Genomic DNA, 23,571 nt, shown 5'->3' with positions numbered 1-23,571 from the left:
GGTACAGGAGACTTGGCAGCAAGGAAGAGAAAATGTGGAGTGTGGCATGTCTGAGGGGGGCAGAATGGTTTCTTACTGGGGTGAGGAGAGCTTGGTGGGGAGACAGGCTGGTGAGATGGGTGGGGATTCTTCCTTTGCCAGGCCAGTACTGTGGTTCTCGGTGCCCACTGCCTGTCAGTGGGGGGGCCTCCATGGGTACAGAAGCTCCCCTCCCCTCCACAGGCTCTGCTCCAGTGGGTCTCAGGTGAGTTCTGTGCCCCTGAGCTTCCTAAAGTGCCCCCAAGGATTCCAACGTAGACCATGGTTGAGAGCCACTGCTCAGACGAAAGCATGTGGAAAGTGGGGAACACACAGGTTTTTAAACCTCGGAGTGACAAGGTCAGATGCATATTTTGGAAATATCAGTCTGGTGATAGGATAGAGAACAGGGCTGGGGGTGTTGAGGGAGGTTTTGGAGGAAGGATAAGGACTCACAGGCAAGTTGAGTGCTATTGTGATAGTTCAGGCAAGTGGTCATAACTTCCTTGGCCTGTGGCAGAAGTGGCGGAGAAGGGGAGGAGGGCCTAGATTGGTGAGATATCCAGGAAGAAGGAATGGGGGGCTTTGAGAGGATGGGTGGTACAGGCAAGAGATGAGTCTTTTCATGTCAGAGCTTAGAACTGGTTGTTCCTGACGGTGGCTTCCTCTGGGAATAGGGCCCCAGAGTTTATGTTTGTCAAATGAGATCAAAAGCTCTGCGTTTAAAATTTGAATTCTCAGGGATTTCAAGATGATTAAAGCCAGGAAATGCTGAAGGAGCTGAGGAGAAAGATAGAAAATGCCTCCAGAAATTGTGATCACGGAAGGAAAAAGGCCAGGTGTGGTGTGTGAAGAGATGTGGACAGGGAACATGCAGACGAAGGGATGGCGTGGCAGAAGGAAAAACAAGTATAACAGCGAGAAACTCTTGGTGGAATTCAGCCAGCTGATGGAAAAGGCCCTCCACTAATCCCAGCTACTCGGGAGGCTGATGCAGGAGAATGCTGGAACCCAGGAGGCAGAGGTTGCAGTGAGCCGAGATTGAGCCATTGCACTCCAGTCTGGGCAACGAGAGCGAAACTCCGTCTCAAAAAAAAAAAAAAATTATAAGTCATTACCTCAAGCTCATCGCTAGGGTGGTGGAGGGGATCAGGAGGGAGTTCATGTCAATACGAAGCTGATCAATACCGTTGGGACGGTATTGTGCAGCTTAGTGCAAGAGGCTTGCTATATTCAGCATGGCCAGGAGATGGCAGTGTTGTCCTGTCGGGAGCCTCTCATTTCAGCGCCACTTCTCTCTCCTATAAAGAGGAGTTCTGGGGGCTAAGTCCCCACTTTTCTCTTTTCCTGGGTGGTGCTATCTGGTGAGTCAGTCGGTGAGGTCCAGGTTAGTATTGGGCCTGCACTTGGTGGTTTCTTAGGCAGGGTCCAGCAAGCTGGACTAATGCGCAAAAAATAATTGCGAACAACCTTGAGGAGATTGCCTGGTGAGATTGGACTGTATCCCCAGACCTGGCGTAGTGGGCTGCTGGGGAGCTGGGGAGGAAAGGCGGATGGAGGTGGTCAGCCTGATGAAAGGTGAAGGGGAGCACCCCTGGGAGGGATTTCAGGCAGCTCCTAATTTGCAAATGAATTCACTTCTCCAGTTCCTTCTGTCAGTTGGCTGTTTCTGTGGGTGAAATGATTTGAGTTCCAATTCTAATACTATATAAAGAAGGTAGGTTCTCAGGTTAGCCCATAAAACTCTGTTTACTCTACAACATAGATGAGTTGCTGTGTATGTATAATGAAAAATAGAAAAGAATAGTATTGCAGTACTGTAATTTAAATAAAAGAAAAAAACAAAATGGAATGGAAACAGTTCTTCATTTTGGTGAGTGAAGAAAGTTAGGTTTAATTAGAGAAGGAGAAGGAGGCAGATGAGGCTTGCTGTGTGACATATAAAGGAGACATATAGGCACTTTCAAGGCTTATGGGCAGGCCCTTGATTGTGTTCTGTAAGTTTCCAACTTAAGGGAGATGCGTCTACAAGTTCAACAGTCTTTGAAGAACCAGGATCAGATTGGCCTGGATCTCGATGCCTGGTATGCAGAAGGAGCACTGGAGTAGGAGTCTGAAGGCGTGTGTTTCTATTCCAGTTTTGGGTAAACTGGCTTACCTTCTCTGGGCCTCGTTTTCTTCACTTATAAAGTGAGAATCAGGTGAAATAATGAAAGTGGTTTTTATGTATGAAGGCACTCTGGAATGGTAGAATAGTGGGCTTGGATTTTCAGTCTTCATATTTTCATTTAAATCTTTTTCTCTTTTTTCCTTTTGATGGAGATGTCTCTTTAGCAGCTCTAAAGCATATTTGCTATGAACAGTCACCAACAGGATTATTATGGGTTGCAAATGGAAGAAAGAGAAAGGGAGGAGTAAAAGAGAAAGGTTCATAAAGGTTAGTGAAAATCTGTGTACATTGCAGCAAGAGTTTCCTCTGGAGATGACATTGACTGAGCCTGTAGTGGAAGTCAGGAGCAGAGGAAGCCTGGAGGGCGCACTAGCCCTCTATGGAAGACGGCAGCAGGGGATGCGTGGAGTGTGCACCAGCCCTCCATGGAAGTCAGGAGCAGAGAATGCCTGGAGTGCGCACCAGCCTTCCATGGAAGTCGGGAGCAGAGGACGCCGGAGGCGCACTAGCCCTCCATGGAAGACGGGAGCAGAGGACGCGTAGAGTGCATTCCAGACCCTGACAGATTTGTGAATTTCACATAAAGCCCCGTGACTCTTTTGCACATTTAATTTGAGAACAGGTGAACTAGCTAGATGGATGTTCTACAGGAAACACTTCTAAGGTAAGATGTTGACTCACGCTTTCTCCTGATCTGGCCACCAGGTGGCACTGTCACGCTAGGGCGACTTGGTTGTGGGCAGAGGCGGCACAGATAATTAGGCAGCCTCGCCTGTCACATACTGCAAATCAGGAGACCTTAATCCATGCAGTATTGGTAATCCTGTAGATAGTGCAGTATGTGGTGAAATTAAGGAACACATCACAGCATGGGGAATAGAAAATGCAAATTATTTTCAATCCCTATCTCATTCGATTTACCTGTATCATTTGACTCTATGGACTGTTGCTTTCTTCTTGGAAATTTCTTTTCCTTTGACTCCTAGGACACAGCTGTCTCATGATTTTCCTTCAATCCTTAATAATAATAAGTAACATTTATTGGGCACTTAATATAAGCCAGGTGCTGTGCTAAATGTTTTATACACACGATCATGTAATGCTCTCTATGAGGTAGTTACTCTCATTAGCTTTATTTAGCAGGTAAGTCTTACAGAGAGATTAAGCCATGGGTCCCAATTACATAACTAGTGAGAGATGGAGTTAGCATCAGGGTTGGGACAACCCTAGTCCTGAGTCCTAGCCCATCGCACCTATGGCCTCCAGAGAGCCCCGATGGCTTCTGAAGGGTCCGCCTGTCTGCCTGCATCACTACTCCAGGGTGCACTTGCACTTTGTAGACTGTGCACCTGGGGCCCTTCTTTCTCAGTTTCTTCCTGTCAAGTCTCTAGACACCTCCTTGGCGATCTCCCCTGGCCTGTCCTGAAGCCAGCCTGGGAGCTTCCTTCTAAGGAAGGAATGGCCACACTGTCTTGTGATGGTCTGCTTGCTTGTCTGTGCCGCCCTACCAGGTTCTGAGCCCCTCTAGGACAACTTAGTATCACTGGCACCTAGCGTGCTTGGCATATAGTAAACAGTCAGAAATGTTAATCGGATGAGCAGCCTCAAAAGAGGGCTGGAGGTACACAGTCACAGCCATTCCTGAATAAATACAGTGTGGCGTTGCGCACACAGGTGTTTGAAAACACCCCTTTGAGTCTATGACAGACAGAAAGCAGGTTGAAGGGATTTTTTTTTTCAGTCTTGTAAACCTGTGACTTTGAATTAGGAAATATTACTAAGGTCAAAGGGCAAGGGGCCAGCGCAGAGTGCTGTGGTGAGCTGAGAATGCTAATGGCGTGATGGCATCGTCCAAATCCATATTATATCCCAAGGCCAGGATGGAGCCAGGGCGGGTGGGGCTGCGGGCATTGAGCACCAGCATCCCCTCAGGTGTGCAGCAGCTGCTTCCCTCCCAGATGGTTTCTGAGCATCAGTTCCTCCTCTGCACTGGAAAGTTTAGCAATGTCTTGGGTGGATGAACAGGGAGCTGAATGAGGAGTCTCTGTTCTCTGGTTGTCATGACTGTGTGGTGATAGGGAAGAGAGCCCAGGAATGAACTCATCTGGAACTACAGATATAATCTGCTTTGGGGGAGATAAGGCAAAGAGTCCACCTGTGCTCTAGGTCTTCCTTCCTAAGCCCTCCTTGAAATCCCATCAGCATGGGTGTTTTTCCCAGGTGTTTGACCCTGCCCCCAACAAGGTCATAGACCTATGCTGTCCAGGATGGCAGCCGCTAGCCACGTGTGGCTACTGAGCACTTGAGTTGTGGCTGGCATGGCCAAGCGCAGTTGCCCATGCCTATAATCCCAGCACTTTGGGAGGCTGAGGCAGGCGGATCACTTGAGGCCAGGAGTTCAAGACCAGCCTGGCCAGTATGGTGAAACCCCATCTCTACTAAAATACAAAAAAAATTAGCTGGACATGGTGTCACATGCCTGTCATCCCAGCTACTCAGTTGGCTGACACATGAGAATTGCTTGAACTCAGGAGGTGGAAGTTGCAGTGAGCTGAGATCATACTACTGTATTCCAGCCTGGGTGACAGAGCAAGACTCCATCTCAGAAAAAAAAAAAATATGGCAGACGTAGCTGAGCTAGTGTACCTTCATTTCATTTCAATGAATTTAAAGTCACCTGTGGCTAGTGATACCATACTGAACCATATTGGACAATGTACACACACATACACACACACACAGATACACACACATTTTTTGCCCTAGTGGCTACTATAGAGGTTTTTGATCCCTTCCTTCCCAACACTGGATTTAACTGAAAGATCCATTTTTCCTTAGGTTTTTGCTATTTCCCCCCTTTTCCTTTAAGAAGCCATTGATGGACCTCATTGACGGAAAGTTCTCTAAATGTTGCCAAGGAACATCAGTGTATTTTTCCTGTAGCTGGCACCTCTCGGGGAGTCTGGTCTCCAAGGCCATCTGTTTTGCAAGCAAGGGTGAGACAGCCACATTCCTGGCCCTCAGACCTATGACTCTACCATGGTGAAGGCAGTGACCGGGGAGGGCTGGGACATTTATGTCACAGAAAGAGTCCCTGCATCGATCATTGCTGAGTGATGTCTGAGTGGGGGTAATACCTAATGTTGAGAAAGTAACCGTCTGACTCCATCAAGACTTTTCATTTTCAAAGTATTTTATTTAAATAAATTTTTCTTTTGTGTGTGTTTGAATTTTATAGAAAAAAAAATACTGACAAATACTATACAGCTTGGACCATTTATATTTTTCTTGGAAAGGTGACTGCCATTTTTCTACCTTTCTCCCTCCCTGCTCCCCCCCCCGAGAAATAAAAACATGGAATCCATCGAGCAATGGGGAAAGGCCGCCTCTGGCTGCCGGCTGGAGAAGTCCAGGCCTAGGGGATCTCTTTCTCCAGCCTGTGCTGGTCTAGGAAGCCTCTTCTTTAGGAATCCTTTTTTTGTCCCCCGTGAACTTAACCTCCCCAGATGAGTCAAGCAGTCTCTGGTTCTGAGGTCCCGTGGGTTGCCAGTGGCAGTTCAGGGACAGAGGCTGGAAAGAGTGAAAATGGAGAGGAATAAAGGGCTGGGGCTGGCCTGGTGCAGGCAGAAGAGGGAATCAGAGAAACATAAAACACAGAGAAAAAGATGAGAAGGAAGTGGAAAGAAGAGAGCGGACACCAACGAAAGGCTTTAGGCTCCTTTCATGCACCTGTTTATTTAACAAAACTTTTAAGGCCAATCCTGCGCTGGGACTCCTCTAGCTACACCACGAAATGTTGTCAGGGGAGGCTGTGGTGAGGAAAAGAGAGGCCCCATTCTGGGTTTGGCTCTTCTGAGTCATAGGCTGTGGAAGTGACTGAGAAGTGAGGTCCTGGGTGTTTCATGCCTGGCGTGACAGCAAGTCCATTGGATTAGAAGACAGCAGGGACACTGTGCCTGGAGATAGAGGCCTTGTCATGGCAATGACAACTGACTGCTGTCTTAATTCAAAGGAGCAAGCAGTTGCCATGGAAACCATGTTACTTGTATGGTCCCGGATCCCGGTGATCCGCCCTCCTAGATCATATCTGACACCACGTCTCAGCTGTCAGCCTCCACGTCTCCCCAGCCATCCATTTTAGGGGGACTGAGAGGTGGAGACACGAAGGGCAGCTTGTCCTGGTGAGCAGTGGGAGATGTGGGGAGACATCTCCCACATCCCTGGGTTTGGTGCAGGCAGATGGCAAGTCATTCTGTTATGTGAAGGGCACAGCCAGAGGCTCCATGAAAAACTCTCTATATGACAAGGGGATAGAGAACCAGAGTGCTTCGTTCTCTGGTCAAAGGGGTTGATGAGTGGGAGGCCTGAGCGCTCAGGCAGTTTACGGCCATATACGGTGAGAGGGCAAATGCGACTGGCTGTAAAATATATGCAGGTTTGAATGATGATTCACAGGGGTCATCTGTTAGAAAACCCTGGTGCAAGGGTCACCACTAAATGCCCACCCTCCACAGGCCTAAAGTACACCTGGAGGGCAGGTGAGTACCAGGCAGCCCAAATGAGCAAATAGAATATATCTTTCCTTTAATGCAATCTTATAGAATTTAGTTTTTTGCTACTATAAATATCATAGTTTAGCTACATTATTAATTAGATAGCAATTTTGCCACTGTGTAGAATAGCTTCCTTGGGAAAATACTTCAAGAGAGCTTCCCAGCATATTTGCAAATAAACTTCTAGAGCACAACTTGCTCCCAAGGAGTGAATTGTCCATCTTTGCAATACAGTCACAATACAATCAAAATACCAACCAGTTCATCCTATAAGTGGATTAACTCTGCTTCCCAACCTCTCTCTGGTGGGGAAAGCCCTCCTCAGCTCACTGTGGATCTAATATACATGTCCTCACATACCTCAGGGCACACGTGTCACCTACATGTACCCACCTGCAGCATTAAACACCCAATTTCATCCATTGCAGCAATTAGTGGGCTCACTTAGAAGAGAAGATCACTTGGGGAGAATTGGTGAGGTATTACAAGCTTACCCTTAACAACATCACATATCCAACAGTAACCACAAACAGTTATAAGTACCTACTGTGTGCAAGGCACTTGCCTGAGCTTCAAGATAAACATAAATAAACCTCTTTTAGCTTTATCCTACTTTCATTTAAACTCCATTACCTCTGCATCCCGCCTGTGCCATACCATGCACGCATTACAATCTTATGACATCACTTCCAGTGTTGCCTTCTGTGAGACTGTCCTGATGATTGTCTAGTTCCTTCCCTGCTGGAAACTTTGGTTATATAGGAGATACCTAGCTCAGGTGTAGCATCTCCTTACCCTTTCCATCTGTAAAACATACATTGCACAGGTAACCAATTGCAGTCCACTGACATAAATGAGTGGGCTTCCATAGCTTTCTAGCAGTTACTACCAAGAGCTGTTTGTGGAGAAAGGCACTTTGCTGAGTGGTTTCGGGGGGTCATGTTTCAAAGAGAGGTCTTGGACCACATTAAACACCTCTCAGTGGCAATGAGGACGGACCTTGTCATGAGTTACAAGAAAAGAGCTTTCAATGAATTTTGAACCATGACGCTTTAAATATCTTGGCACAGGTGAGGCGTCAGAGGCACATAAACTTGGTGTGTCTGTATCAAGACATACAGGGGTGGGGACTGTAGCAGTTTGCTGGAATGTCCAATTATGAGTACTTCCAGTAAAATTTGTGTGTAGAGATAGAAATAGGAAAGCATGCATATCTAACCTGAGTGGCTTATGGAATAGATGGTGTATGGGGGCCTTGCTGGTTATGAATTTGTATATATGTGTCTGAATCTGGCAAGGCTTTCCCGTGAGACATTTTTGTGATTATAGATAATGTACTTCCCTGAACAAAGTACATAGCCAATGACCATTTGATGAGCAGAATATACTTGCCCATGTACCTGTTGCCTGAATTTGTGTGTGTGTGTGTGTGTGTGTGTTATGTGCATGTGCACACACTTGGAAACCATATCAAGATGTATGGATAAATGTTCTTTGTGCTTTTGCATATGGGGTATGCCAGAGACAGGTGGGAGGCATGCCTGGGTCTGCAGTAAGGAGCATTGCTATTGGACACATAGCTGCCAAGACAGTATCCAAGAATTGTCCACGTGGTCCCTAGGACTGCCCTCCACCGGGACACTTAGTCTGAGGTTTGTTCCTTGGTTGAGTAGTTACTCTGTGGACAAAGTGCATCATTTCAGGGGTTCCTGAAATGTCTGTGTGTGGTCAGAAGGAGGCTTAGCCCCAGAAAGGAAACACCTCTGCTTCCTGCCTAACTAAACAGGCAGTGATGGTCTCTTCTCCATCTGGAGAAGTTTGGGTTGAGCAGAGATCCAGAGGTCTTCTTCATCCTTCTTCTTCTTCTTCTTTTTCTTCTTGTTCTTCTCTGGCTGCTGGCCCCTCTTGCCTGGTGGGCTCCAGCAGCAATGGCAACACATGAAGAGGAGTGTGATGATCACCAAGAGTGGCAGGCCCAGGAGGACTCCCAGGCAGATGGTGTTATAGATGCCTTCTTGGTGTTTGGTCAAGATGGTGTCCCAGATAGAGCTGAAGAAGGCGCTGATTCTCTCCATGGTGCTTGGCTAGATTAGGGCCAGAGAACCCTCTCGGCTTACTAGCAGGTCCTGGGCTCAAAAGGATGCAACCTTGACCACTTGTAATTTATTCCTCTTCCAGTTTTGGGTTTGGGCATGCCACTGACAGCACCTGAAGGATTAAAACAGACAACTGAAGAGAAATGCAGAGGGACTGGTCTGCAATTTTAATAGTTTCATAGATTTTAGGCTTAGGAAAGGGGAAGGAATTGAAGATTTCCAGGGTTCAGTAAACTTGCATTGAGACTCAATAAACAAGATAAATGCATGCATGTAATCAATAAGCATCAACTAATTCTTGCTATGTACACACATTATATTAGGATATAAAAATGAATAGTATATCAGGTCTGGCACGTAGGAAGTTCTCAGCAGTTGTGGAATAAATGAATCAATGTGTGTGTTCAGTGTTCTGATGAGGGGTTGCTTCCCTGAACCCTTCTGCAACAGCAGTTCTCAATCTTTTTTCCACTGCAGCTCAACTGACAGATGTTGAACACACACTCCCCATGGGACAGATCTGTATGTAACCTGTTATTAACATAACTTGCCATTTTCAAAGCTTATTGAAGCTTTAAGCACAAGGTGAGATGTCTACGTCTTGCTGTTTGTAGTAGGGGACTTGGGTCTCCTCTGGGCTAAGAGGTCATCACTCCTCATCCTGCCCCATGCCTGCTTTCCTTGCTGTCCCCTCATGATCTCTTCCCTACTCCATGTCTCCTCCCCTCCTTACATCCCATTCCTGTGCCTGAAAAGTCCTCTCCTTCCAAGGCTGAGAGAACCAGAGGTGACCGTTTGCTGCCTTTCCACTTTCTACCTTCCTCTCCCTCATTACCCTTGTCTCTGTTTTCTATTCCTCGACCAAATACTCCAAAGTCTCCTGCTCTTTCTTCTCCATGGGAAAGGAGTCCTTGCAGGCTGCTTAGTGATGGTGCTTAGAAACCAGGGTGAGGTTCCTGGGTGCCTCCCTGCTCCTGTTCTGAACTCAGCATATAGCTGGGGCCATTCTCCTGGTTGCTTGTACAGAGCTGCCCCTCTTCCCTGATCACCCCTCCACATATATCTTAAAGCTCAGCTCTCAAGTATAAGGTCTTAAGAGGCTGCCTTCAGTTCTGGAATTACAAGTTCCTGTGTACAAACAAGACTTCAAGGACAGGCATGATTCAAGGAAATTTAAGAGGCCTGTTGGTGTAAGACATTCCCCAGGACCCAAATATTAAGAAGTGGTTGATTTTCAGGATGGACACTCTAGAGATCATCCCAACCAACTCTTTCACTTAAGTATGAAGAATCTGAGGTCCAGAGCAGTGGGGTGACATGTCTGAGGCCATGGAGACGCACCCAGGCCACACAAGCCCACCCAGACCCACCCAGACCTCGACAATGGGTTCAGCACTCTCCCCAGGCTGCCAGGCAAGCAGAGGAACAAAAGATGATAATGATGTCACTTTATACTTGCATTTCACTTGATACTTTTCTAATCATTTTCATCTGCATTTAGTCTTCTGTGTGAGAAACAGGATGGTGCTGTGCCTATGGATGGGAACACTGGGGAGCTGAGCCTGGAATTCAAGATCAGCTCAGGCTTCGTTGCATACATGTGCAGCCCTCCTGGGTGATGTTTTCTACCTGATGCCCCAGCAATTGTCCTCAGAGGTCTAATTCCTTGGATAGCATGCTCTATCAATGTCTCATGATCCCAGTGCCCATGTGCCCATCTAAGCCCCAGCTGACCTCAGTCCTGGTCTGCCGGCATGTAATCCCACCCTCTCATGACATTATTTACATAGTTTTTGCAAGTGTAGAAATTGGCACCTACTACTGAGCCATTTGGTCCATGGGGCCTAAAGAAATGCTATAGGATGACAATAATAACTTTAGCCAACTTTTAGTTAGCACTAATTATATACCAGGCACTGTTCTAGGCACTCTATTAACTCATTCATCTTCATGACACCCTTATGAAGTAGGTACTGTGATTCCCCCATCCTGCAGCTGAAGAGATGGAGGCTCAGGCCACACAGTGAGTGAGTGCCAGAGCCGGTCTCCCTCATTCTGGAGAGTTTGGCTCCAGATCCCCAAGGAGTGAGCTGTTCACAGGCGTTACTCTGTGGCCTCCCATTCCTTTGTGTGGAATTAACCCATTTTTGGCAAGCAGCCCAGGATTTACAGAATCTTACAATATTTGGCTATTCCCCAGATTGACTTAAATGCTTATCCCAGTCTATTATAGGAAAGACTGCAAAAAGACTTATTTCTCATTGTTAAATATTTCACAAATGCATGAAGATACACAAAATAAAAACCAAGTCCTGCCCAAGTGCAGGTTTATAGAAAGCATATGGCTGCCCGAACTTAAACTCAACATGCAACAGAGGAAAGTATCCTGAGGAGTCATGTCCTCTCGTCCAAGGCTCTGCTCAAGTCCCAGCCCCTCTGAGGCCTAGGAACAGCCCATGCCATGGATCTGCCCACACACCATCAAGCTGCCAGGTTCTCTGTAGAGAAAAGCAGCCCTTAGCATGCTTCTAAGCCCTGGTGACACTGTATCTCAGGCCACTCATCTCTCTTCTGGATTTTCCTTCTCCCTTTGCCATGACCTTTGCTTTTACCTCAGTCTTGGGTGGGTTTTTGACCCTGTCTGTTGGGATCTTTCTGCTCTGTTGTGGAAAGGCTTTGGGTGCTTTTCTCTAATTTGATCCTACTCACAGCTTTCCTGATTCATGTTAGATAACACCACCACCACAAATGTTCACCAACTATTCTGTGCCAGGGGTCGTGCTGTTCCTGCAGGGAGCAGACAGGTATCAGAGGCCCCTCTGCATTCAGCAGCGAGGAAGGAGGGCAAGCCCATGGAGAACATCAGGGCAGTTTTCATGAAGGTGGAGCCACTTGGGGAAGACCTTGAAGATGCGTGGTATTTTGACAGAGAAATATAAGTGAAAAGGATGTTCAAACATTCCAGGCAGAGAAACTTCTAGAACATGAGCAGGAGAACAGGGTGTCTTCTGGTGAGCCTGGAGCTCAGGGTGGGAGAAGAGAGGATGAGAAGGGACGCTAGGAGGTAGGCATGGCCAGGGTAGAGAGGCCGTCATAGGGTTTGCGCTTATTTGGGGGCTTTACAACAGGAGAATGTTGTGATCAGAGCTGCCTTTCAGGAAAAGATAACAAGATCTGAAGAACTCTGGAAAATGTGTTAAGAAGGTTCTTTAAAACTCCTTATCCGTTTATCAAACATTCACTGAGCACCTAATATGTTGCATGCACTGTTGGGTGTTGAGGATTCAATAGTGAATGACAAAGATATGGTTTCGGACATCGGGGAGCCTTGACCATTCCAGGGGAGTTATTACTATTGATAGATCAAGTCATAAAAGCCAAGTATAATAAGCAAATTCCAAACTAGATTGCTTAGTTGGCTGAAGTAGAAGCATGCATTTGAATTATATGTTTATCTCAACGTCTCGGGCCCTCCCACCCCTCCCAACTTTTGCCTTAAACTCATCCATCCCTTGGCACCTAAAATGGCCTTTGAATAAATAGATTTCTTTTCAAGCTAAAGCTAAGTCAATAATTCACTTCTGGATTCCTAAGGGACTTATTTGAGGCTGCTCTCCATACAGCCAAAGAGTATTCATTAACATTTGGGAAGCCAGTCTGGGGAAAATTCCATTAAAAGGTATTCTTTATATTTTTTAATCTAAGAATTCTTTTCTAGGCACCCCCCAGGTTACTTGCTGAGCTCTGCTAATCTATAGCGTTTCATTAGTATTTATGAGTCTTGCATTATTAGCATTTCCAGAAAACAATCAAATATCTCCTTAGTGGCATGAATTAAAAGTGAGAACTTCCATGGAATGCAAAAGAAGACACACTTCGGCCCCTGGAAGTACATTCTAGCCTTTTGTTGGCTTTTGAATAGCACTGACACGGTTTAAAAAGTAATTCATCTGTTTTTGTAAGACCAACAATAGATGCCAACCAACCTCATCTGTCTGATTGTGGCTATGGGGGTGGGTGAGAGGAGAGAGAAGAGGGGAAAAGTTGCTTTCAATTTCTTTGAAACCAAATATTATTTACCTCTATATCCTCTGTCACAAGCCTCTATCCACCCACGTATGAGGTGTCAATGAAACAGTGATCCCAGAGCCAGAAGGTCTGGTTTTGTGCCTTGGGTCAACCTGCATGACCTTGGCGAATTACCAGACCTCAGCTACAAAATGAAGCTAATGAGCTTCCCTCATAATGACATTGTGGGGATCAAAAGGGTTCAATATATTTAATGCATTCTGTAAACTGTAAAATATTTACACAAATATAATCCATAAAAAGTGAGTTATCTTGAAATAACAATGGACTAATTCTAGTGCTGGGCTTTTCTTCCTCCTTCCTCACCTCCAAGTCAATCCCTATTGTCAAAGAATCATGGGCCCCCACCTCACTGAAATGAAAAGGTCTTCACAAGTAATCTCCCTGATATGGTTGTTCTGTAGGTCTGCAGCTGTTGCTCTAGACTCTGGCATCCAGAAATAGGATGGAGAGGGGTTGCTTGGGGAACATTTGAAGGCACCTGGAGGATTGCTGAGTTCATAGGTGAGGTGGAGGAGAACAGCTGGCCATCTACAGGCCCCAGCCTCCCTCCCAGGCTTTGGGACCCTTGGAAGTGTTATAGGCGTGGGTCATTCCACAGGGAGGTCTGCTTCAATCTCTGAGAGCCAAAAGCTACTGCAGGCTATGTTCAGGGCTGGCCCTGACACTACTGTTCTTTCCGGTGCTCTCCAAGAAGGGAGCAGGACATTCTATTCTGCATCAGCCTCTCATTGTTCTTGTTTGTTAGATAAAACAATACATGTAAAGCTCTAGAACAGTGTCTGTGAGACAGTAAGTACTTTCCGGAAAGGTTAATAATAAGGATCACATTGGCACCCAATTAGAATCCCTGAGACCAACTCCAGAGTGACCTCCAAATGGTACAAATCGTCACCCTTCTTGTAGGGGGAGGTGGGAGGTTCAGTTCTCTATGAGAACCTTAAGAGGCCCCTCTTCTGCGGCTGCTGACTCCTGGATTTGTGTGGGGGGCCATTTTATAACTGACAGTTGGGAGCAAAGACCTTCCCTTGGGCCTTTGCTCAGACGGCTCCATTGAGCTTTCTGCCTTGGGTTGCGCTGATCACTGTGCTTGCTTTAGCTCCTCTGCCCAGGATCCCAGGTGACAGCAGGATGGACTGTTGGCTATGAAGAGTCATTTAAGCAGTTAAAAATACAGATTCCTGCATCCTGCTCCTGGAGACCCTGATTCAGTCGGGTCTAGGATGGGCCCAGGAATTTATGTTTGTAGCAAGCAGCCCAAGTGTTTCTGGACAATTGTCAGGTTTGAGACCCATTGCATAAGCAAGTTGAGCAGCCGACCTTCATTTATGAGCACAGGAGCCATGTGCTAAATGAGGGAATGAATCATGGGTGAGGAGAGGGGGGAAGAAGTTTACCTCCACACACAGCAGCACAATGGCCAGCCTGGGGAGCCTCCTTCCACGTTACTTCTTATTCTGTGTTGTCAGGGGATCTCAGCCAGAACTGCTTTTCTAGAGGTCACGTTCAACGTAGTAAACAATCGCAGAACACCAGCCCTGTGCATTCAGATCCTGATCACTGCCCAGTCTAACAAGGGGGAGAAAGAAAAATAGAAGTATAGTTTGATGAGTTCTGTGGTCAAGTTCTGTGTAGGGGGGACATGGGAGCAGCATGGCAGAAGCAGCCAGCAGTCCTGCCTGGAGAGGGTTGAAGGAAGGTGATGAAAAGAAATGACCATCAGGATGAGCGTCTGAGCAGGCATCACGCAGTGTCTAATTACTGAGCACCTACTCCTGCTGGGAACTGTGTATCCAGAACAAACAAACCAGATCCCTGTCCTTTCTGTGCTCCAAGTCTAGTGTGGGAACCAAACCAAACATTCATCAAAGAACCATACAGGCAGGTGTGAAAGTGTAATTATGGTGAGTGCCATGAATGAGACCCCATGATGCTACAAAAGGGGTAACAGGGAGCTTAGGAAGGGTCTGATGAGGGATGACTGAGCTAAGATCCGAATGACAAAAACAGCAAACACACGGCTAGGGTGTCTGAAAAATCTTGAAACACAAAATAAACTTATTTTAAAGCATTTCCAAGTAATATGCTTGATAGGCTTTTCTTCAATCATCCAGTACCTTTTCAGGTGAAGTTCTCTACATTTAAAAAAATGAGTTCAATTGTTAATACACCGTAAAGTGTCCCCTCCAAAGTCTAGAAACATAGGCAAATAATATGTGTATTGTGCTTTTTATTAGATGAACAAATTAGACCCATTGCTGTCCCTGAAAACGACCCGAAGGGACAGTGTAGCTGACAGCAGCAGTGGTGGGGTGAGCGTGGATGGCGCGACCCATGAATGGCAGCCCCACACCACAGGACCTTGTAAGCCACGTGGAGGGCTAGAGTTTGCTGTGAGAGCCACAGGGTTTAAAGCAAGGAGGGGACATAATTGATGTGTATTTCATAAAGAACACTCTCTCTGAGGTGTGAGAGGACAGATGGGAGAGGGTGTAGGGGGAGGAAATGATCACAGTTGTCCAGGGAAACTGACCGCTGGGCCAAGGGTGATGGTGGCCGGAAAGGGTGGGATGATGGCGTAGCTCAGGTGTTTTCCAGCAGATGTGGGTGGCAGAACTCTCAGGCAGAGGGACACGAGAGGAGGTGTCCCTGGGTGTGCCCAACTTTCCTTCTTCTAACCCTAGTCTCCTATGAGGGCTCTGAGTCTGGACTGTATATGGATATTCTTTTCTTTTTTCTTTCCAAAACAGGAAAATCATCAGTCTCTACCTGACTCCTCACCATCTTTCCTGGGAGTTTAAAACATCTTATTCAACCCCAGGCCTCTCCACCCTGCCTGTCGAAACCTTGCCCCAGCCCTCAAACCATACTGCCTTGCAAAATCCCTGTGGTTACGATAATATCACACACTTCAGAAACCAAGGATCTCTGGCAGCGAGGGCATGAAGTGGAACCTCAGTCAGTAGTTATTAACTCGGCTGTTCTGGATATATATTTGCTTGATGGTTCTCACCTTGCTAACCTGGCATGCTCAGGTGCCCTCAAATAGATGTAAGTACTGTTTTTACAAATATGGTCTGATCACAGTAAATGATCTGCTTGCAGAATATTACATTTACTACTTAGACCCAGCTCTAGGCATTCTGAAACAGGTATCTACATTTTCCCCAATTTAATGAATTGCTTCAAATAACTAGTCCTAACACAAAGTCGGAAGCTCTTTTTTCCCCCCAGAGTATATATGATGCGTAACTAGATATTGAGTATTAAAGGAAAATAGATAGAATTTTCCCTCAGAATTGATGTTACAATTATGGTTGCAATTTTGAACAAAAGCACAAATAGAGCATCAATAGAAAAATGATTAAGGCACCATGGTTATTTAATAAAATGATGCTTTATCGTGTAAACATTCTGGATTAGAAGACTCCTGAAATGGGCCATCTGGTTGATTATCTTACTTTACTGATGGGAAATCTGGGACCAAAGAGACTGCATCTTGCAGGAGATTACTCAGCTAGTGGCTAGTACAGCCAGGGCCAGAACCAATGTCTTCTGAGGCCCAGGTTACCTTTCTGCCAGGTCTCTTCTACAAACATCCTTAAAAATAAGCATTGACACAGTGCTTTGCAAGATGCCCACTATATTCTCTTTCTGAGCACAAGTGTGACCATACTTCTCAGCCCCTTATGTCTCTGTGGGGCCATGTGACTGAGTTCCAGCCAAGGAAACGTGGCTCCCGAAATCTTCTCATGGGACCTCCCTGTTCTCTCTCTGCTTGCTCATTGGCTGGCCAGATGCAGAGCATCCAGGGGAGGACTCCAAGAGCCCTGGGGATGGCAGAGACGGGAGGTGTTCCTGAATGACTGCGTGGAGCAGAGCACCCCTGCTGACCACAGTGAAAAATGAAATGGGTTAGAATAAACTTTTGTTGGGTGAAGCCACTGAGATTTGGGGATTTTCTGTTATAGCAGTTAGCCTATCCTGCCTAATACAAGTGACAAAAAAGCTAGTTGCTAATGATTATTAATTACCATTGCATATATAATCCCTAGAATGATTTGCTTATAACAAATGTGCAATGTGTTCAACAACTCTTCTATAGGGCAACTTTGGCCCAAGAGGGGTTTACCTTAGTGCTTTTGAGCAGTGGTTCGGGGACCAGATATCCTGGGTCCAAATTCTGGCTCTCCTACTCACTAGCTGTATCACATCAGGCAGGTTAACCTCTCTCTGGGGCTCTGTTTTCTCATTTGTAGAATGGCATTGACAATAATAGGATGTTGTGAGAATGAAATGAGTCAGTAGAAGTAGAGTGCCTCAGAGCCTTGCCTGGCAATAAAAGTTAGTCCTGATTGTTTGATCCCAAACAAATAGGCTGGCCAAAGTAAACATCCCTTGACTCCTTAGCTAATGATGGTTTTATTTGTCTTTTTCAAATGTGAGATGGTTCTGGAGTCATGACTTTGATTATGTAGGTCTCCTTTACAAGGCATTTTCTCTTTTCTCTAGTTTTCCTGCGGTAGACTAAATTAGTTCATTCATCATTCTCTTTCAGGGCGACCATTTCAGAATGGAAATATGGATAAGCATCACTCAGGAGCTGAATTATAAGGGTTTAGATATAGTTCCTTCCCCTCTCTGCAGGGCTCTCCCAAGATTGTGTGGAGTAGGACACAGAAGCCTCCTTCCTTACCCCCACACCAAACTGCCCTTTCGTCTTTTCCTACTTTCCCTTCTTTCCTTCCCCCAATGTATTTAATGAGCTTCTAGGATGTGTCAGTTCTTGTCCTGGTACCGTGGGTATAGTCATGCATAAGATAGACATTTTGTTTGTGCACTTCTTGTTATGTCTCTTCTCCAGGTAGAAAGTATACATGTTAGTGCAATAAAGGAAATAATTGGAGTGGCCTCTGCAGAGGTGACTCTGAACTGAGATCTCGGGGTGCTGAGGACCAAGTGTGCACAGCGCTAAGGGCAGGACCTTGGGTAGCAGGAACATTAAGGGTGAGAGCTCTGAAGTGGGAAAGAGCAGGCACATCCGTGAGAGAGGGCAGCCAGTGCGGCTGAACCATGGTGAGCATCGTAAGTAAAGCAGGGCTTAGAGCGAGGGGGACTTGGGCCCTGTGGGTATGGAAAGGCACAGAAAGGTGCCTTCCGCTTTGTCCCCATTGTTACCTTATTTGTCCAGGTCTTCAAATGACCTCTAGTTTTTCCTTCTTTCAATTCGTCTTTCTAAAATCTGGATGTAACGTGCACTCCCTGCGCACCCCTCGCTTGGCTGCTTACCACTTGTATGATAATCACACCTCCTTAGCAAGGAGGACTCGCTGATGATCCAACTCTCCTATTACCGCAGCCTCGCCTTCCTCCACCACCCCCACCACCCTAGCTGTTTATCACATCATAGGTGCTAATCAACATGGGACAAATAAATGAATTCCTTCAACACTTAGACTAAGCTTCTCTCCTCAGCTTTGCCTCCCCACCCCTACCTCATCAGCTGGTCCTACCTGCTCTCTCTTTGTGTCCTGACTCCATTCACTTCCCACCATTTCCATGGTGAAGCCATTGCTACCTCTCACCTGGGTTACTGCAGCAGCTTCTAACCAATCTCTCTGGTTTTGCTCCTCCCTCCCTGCGGCCTGTTCTCCCCACTAGAGCCAGATCATATCGCCCCCAGGCCCTGCTCACGCCTCCTGGCTTCCTGTCACTAGAAGGATGACATCTAAACTCTTTCTCATATCCCCAGGCCCTGCCATCATCTGGCCCCTGCCTCCTCTGGACCTCATCTGGTATTCTCTTCTCTCCCATTCACTGTGGGCTAGACGCACCTACTCCTGGACTGTCAGCTCGCTCAGGACCCTATTTGTCCCTTCGCCTGGTATGGTTTTCCTCAGATCTTGGCGTGATTGCTTCACAACGATTGTGTCAGCTCAAATACATTTTCATACAAATTTCCTCCTGCGTTACCTCATCAGGAGGCCTTTTCTAATGGAGTATGGTAATCTAATGTCGCCCAACCCCCAGCCAACCCCTATCTCACCATCCTGCCCTACTGCCTTGGTGATACTCCTCACTTTGAAATTTCTCAGTCACTTACAATGCTGCTGTCACACTGGTTTCCACGTTTACTGCCTGTCTTCCTCCATTAGAATATAAGCTCCATGAGAGCAGGGCCCTGCCTGTCCTGTTCTGTTTGGATGCCCAGAGTCTGGCATGTAGCTGAATGAATGAATGAATGAATGAATAAGTGAAGTTAATTCAAGGGTTCTAAAAAAATGAGGTCTTGAATAATCATCTGTCAGGTAAACCAGGTCACTGGGGAGAAAGAGTAGAAGCACCAAAGGGCATAGAAAAGTGACCATCAGTCACACTGTGGCTGGACTTTGATGATAATTACCCACCCGCAGATTGTGCTGTCCAGCCAGATCTTCCAGCCATGAAAACTCACTGGAGGGAGAAATAATGATCAAGAAAATCTCCTATCACTGAGAGCAGTAGAAAGTGGGGGCAGGGGTGAGGGTTTTATCAGCTCCTAAATTATCATCTACCTTCCTTTTGCTCAGTTACAAAGAGCCCATTGTAGCTGGGACTTTCTGATAACAAGGGATTCTTTCCTAATTACTATATGCTCTATTTCAGGTTCAGCAGAAAAGAAAATTAAAAAGCTCCATTTCACTTTGGGTTCAAATGAGTCAATCTTTCAGTCAGTCAAGTATTAATTAAGACATGCTAGGAAATACGGGGGAGGTAAAAGACATCCTCTCTTGTCTCAACGATGATACCAGGGAAATAATTAGAGAATGATTTAAGAATGATGAAAAGAATTTTAAAAAGGCTTCATGTGGACTTTCTTTGATTTTCTATTATGGAAGGTCTGGAATCTCCAGTTCCTTTATACTTCTTTACTCTTTTCCCTTTCCTCTTTCCTTCCTTTTCTCTCTTTTCATCCCTAATTATCTTTCTCCAAAGGGTCCAGACTATACACTCTAAGAATAGTTAGTTCTCCTCATGTTACCCTTAGGATTAATCATGTGAAATTATGTCTGATTCCCTGAAAATTCCAGCTGTACTAAATGTGAGTGAATACAGTTTCTCCAGTCTGTTAGCAAGTCAACTTCCTCATATTTACCTCCTCAAGATCAAGGAAATTTCCTAATTTTTCTTCTCATATGCCAGATAACTTGTAGTCAAGAATTTTGCCAGCCTGGGCAACACAGCAAGAACCTATCTCTACAAAAATAAAAATTAAAAAAATTAGCCAAGTGTGGTAGCACATGCCAATAGTTCCAGTTACTCAGGAGGCTGAGGCAGGAGGATCACTTGAGCCCGGGAGTTTGAGGTTACAGTGATTGCACCACTGCACTCCAGCCCGGGTGACAGAGTGAGCCTTTGTCTCTAAAATAAAAAACAAACCAAAAAAAAAACCTGTCTCCACCACTAACATGGTATGGGTCTGGGGAACATTCACTTAAGTGTTTTTTCCATTTATTCTTCTGTAAACAAGGATATTACCATCTTTCTCAGAGGGCTAGGTGTTTTATTCACGGTGTTACATCATTTTACTCTCAGTATCTGGCACAGGGCCTGGTAGAAAGTGGACTGGCAGTAAGTACTTGCTGAATGGATGACTGAATGAATGCATTGCTGAGCAGAGTAAATGAGATAATGTGTGTGAAGCATGTTGTGTAAGTATATTTCACACAGTGGGTGCCTTAAAATTGCCTTGACAACTGTAAAACACTATATTTATTATTATACTATTCACATTGTGTGAAAGGTGAAAACATCCATTTGTGAATTATTTTGCTCTAATTAGAGTTTGATCAGCTTTTCACTGAATTGGCGTAGAGAATGAGTTAATCAGCCCCTAGTCAATCAGGGCAGCCACCTTTGCCTCTCCCCTGCTTTCCTGCTAACTTTATTTCCATTCACTCCCAGTTGCTTCTCCCTCTCCCAGCCCTCCTGACCGCCAGGATCGCACTTCTCAGGGAGCCTTGTGTTGTCCATCACTATCAATTTTCTCCTCTTCATTTCAGCTAGAATGCTCATTTGTTTTCTTTTGACAGTCCTCTTTTGACTTAAATACTTCAGGAGGCCAAAAATCTCAAAACAGAGGGTTGGCAAAAGTCTTATCACCTTTCACACAAACGGGGAATGATCTGTTGAATCAAAAAGCCACCATTTGCTGAGTTCTTACTAAGTGTGCAACTCTGTGTGTGGAATCAAGGGTTTACAGACATGGTCTCCATTCAACAACTCAAGAGGTAGGCTTTTCCTATGCCCATTCTACAGATGAGGAAACTGAGGCTGTGAGAGATTAAGCAATTCGCCCAAAGACATGGAGCTACTCAAGCACAGAAAGAGGTCTGACTCTAGTCCTCTCTGAGTCCAAAGATCCTGCTGTAACCACCATTCTCAGAATGCTGAGGACTTTAATTTCTGGATCTTCCAAGATGATGGGGTGTTCATCCAACTATTCATCCATCAGCATGTAAAAGCCTGCCACGTGCGTCACACCCTGTGGGTGCACTCTTGATTACGATGCCTTCCGTGACCTCAAGGAGCTCATGTTTTAATAGGACCAAACATGTTGAATAGAAGTGCAATACAACATCCCACATAATATATATCACCCCATATATGCTGGGGCCCCGAGGCATGAAACTCCACTAAATAGGCGTAGCACTCATTGGCAGTCTGGGAGCTATATCCAACCCCCAGGCACTTTTACTTTGTATTATTTTTCTGCTTCCTTCGGTTTCATATCAAATTCTCAATCTTTAGGACTCAATGTGGTCCTAAGATTTGGCCACACTAACCTCCCACAGGGCCACAATCTGCTGGAGCTTTAAAAGGGCCTGTGTTCTCTCCATTCCCCGACCCCACACCCCAGTCCCCATCCTGCCTGCTTCACCCAGTCCTGTTCACCCACCTGGTCCCTGGAAGCATTTTAAGCTCATCTCCCCTGGATTTAACTCACTCAGGAGTAGGCACTATGGTACATGTTCTCTGTGCTGTCATCTATGTAGAGAAGAGCCATGCAGGGGGCTTAAAAAATATAAATGAGGACAAAAGGCAAGCCTCACATAGCAGATTTAACCTCCAGTTTGATGGACTGATCCTGATCTGTGGTTAATCAGACAAATGATAAGGGTGAGGGATATGTGCAAGAGGAATTAATGCATATCAAAACGCCCCTGGGCACAATACAAACAGCTGGCCCAAGGGTGCAATTAAGCGAGGAGTCAGAGGACCCTCTCCTAGTCCCAGTTCAGTTGTCCTCCAGGCCTTTGACCTTGGGCAAAATCAGTTAAGCTTTCTGAGCCCTTTCCTCATCTGAGAAATGAGGTTATCACTCAACCTGGATATCTCTCAAGATTATTGTGAAGAACAGACAAAACATGTGGAAGAACACTGAGCAGGGAAAATTGCAATCTCAATGCAAGGTAGTGGTATTTTAGGGGATTATATTAAAAGGCTGAATTAAAGCTCAAAGTAGAAAACTGAGCTTCTCTTACTGATGCAGTCCTCCACCCTCCTATCCCCTCTCTTCCCCCCAGTCTGTAGTTATTAGAAGCTACATTTCCAATATGGAGAATTCATAGGGGAACTCTAATACCACTCACACTTCTGTTCGTCATCTGTATGTATATATTATATACATATACACACACACACATGATCTGACCACATCCTGGTATTAGTGCTAATGAAACCTGTAGCCATGGTTACAGTGAACTATCTTGGTTATACAGTTCTCATTTTCATTTTTCAAAATAGTTTGGTAAAGGATTTTGGAGCCAATGTTTGTGGGTGTGGTAAAGTGTCTAGGTGAAGTTTTGTTTTTGGAGAGCCAGAGCCAAGGCTCTGAGGTCATCTGTGAGTTAGGAGTGGTTTAGCGGGGCGTTGCCTTTTCTGTCCCACAAATAAAGGGAAACCTCTGCTTCTGGCCGACTCCAATAACTGATGCTTAAGTGTTCAAACGTCATATCCTCTTGGAAGGAAAAGGTGTTTTTTGAAAAAGCATGAGAACAACCAAACACTTGTGTCATTCAGGGTCTCCCTGCCACACAGGTGGTAATTAAAAGTTGCATAATTCTCTTTACTATTAGAGATGGGAACTTAAGAGTTCTGCAAACTTTGTGGCAATAACAGGATGACTGACATATTTCTTTTCGTTAGTGGTGGTGGGGGAGACATTTACAGGCTGGAGCAGCTGAAAACTAACGGAGTGGCAAAAATATACAGTTATGCAACTCAAAAGCGATACAGATATAGTTCTATTTTCCTTTCCATTTTGTCCCTTCGTTTAATGTTAACAAAATTTCTGGGCAATTAAAAGCCAAAAGCTACCTTACTGCAATATTAAGTCTTAAAATGCAAAGATCAAATCATAGAGGGAGTGAGCATAAATATTCTCATTACAAATAACCCACCTCTGTGGAATGTTCAGTGTGGTGGATTTCAGATTTGCCAGGCTTTGGGTTGCAGCTTCTGCCTCAGAGGGTGGGCTGTGCAGAGGAGTTCATGTGTCTGAGGATAAATCTTTATTTCCTCTCTGCATGGGCTTAAATCTGCATTCCTAATGTTGCAGGGGGTGTTCTTTTTTTATGGTTTTGATAAGTAATGGTTGATGAAT

The 23,571-nt window shown here is 45.5% G+C and overlaps 1 protein-coding gene across 8 annotated transcripts in view; it reads right to left on the bottom strand.

Moving 5' to 3' along the window:
- Positions 1 to 5,450: 5,450 nt before the first annotated feature.
- The window catches only part of KIAA0040 (KIAA0040 ortholog), a 34,808-nt gene continuing 16,687 nt past the window's right edge, over positions 5,451 to 23,571 (bottom strand). For 4 of the 8 annotated variants that reach the window (XM_009194815.4, XM_009194825.4, XM_017952660.3 and 1 more), the window contains 2 exons: positions 14,324 to 14,495; positions 5,451 to 8,949 (listed from right to left, as the gene is read on the bottom strand). In XM_009194815.4, the coding sequence (XP_009193079.1) occupies positions 8,520 to 8,816 (297 nt within the window). In that variant the 5' untranslated portion in view covers positions 8,817 to 8,949; positions 14,324 to 14,495 and the 3' untranslated portion in view covers positions 5,451 to 8,519. The remainder of the gene's footprint in view (positions 8,950 to 14,323; positions 14,496 to 23,571) is intronic. The other 4 variants (XM_031658413.1, XM_031658414.1, XM_017952662.3 and 1 more) reach the window with 1 other exon arrangement.

Source organism: Papio anubis, chromosome 1 (assembly GCF_008728515.1).
Source record: "Papio anubis isolate 15944 chromosome 1, Panubis1.0, whole genome shotgun sequence".
In the NCBI taxonomy this organism is placed as follows: Eukaryota; Metazoa; Chordata; class Mammalia; order Primates; family Cercopithecidae; genus Papio; species Papio anubis.
This window is presented reverse-complemented; position numbering and strand designations above follow the sequence as displayed.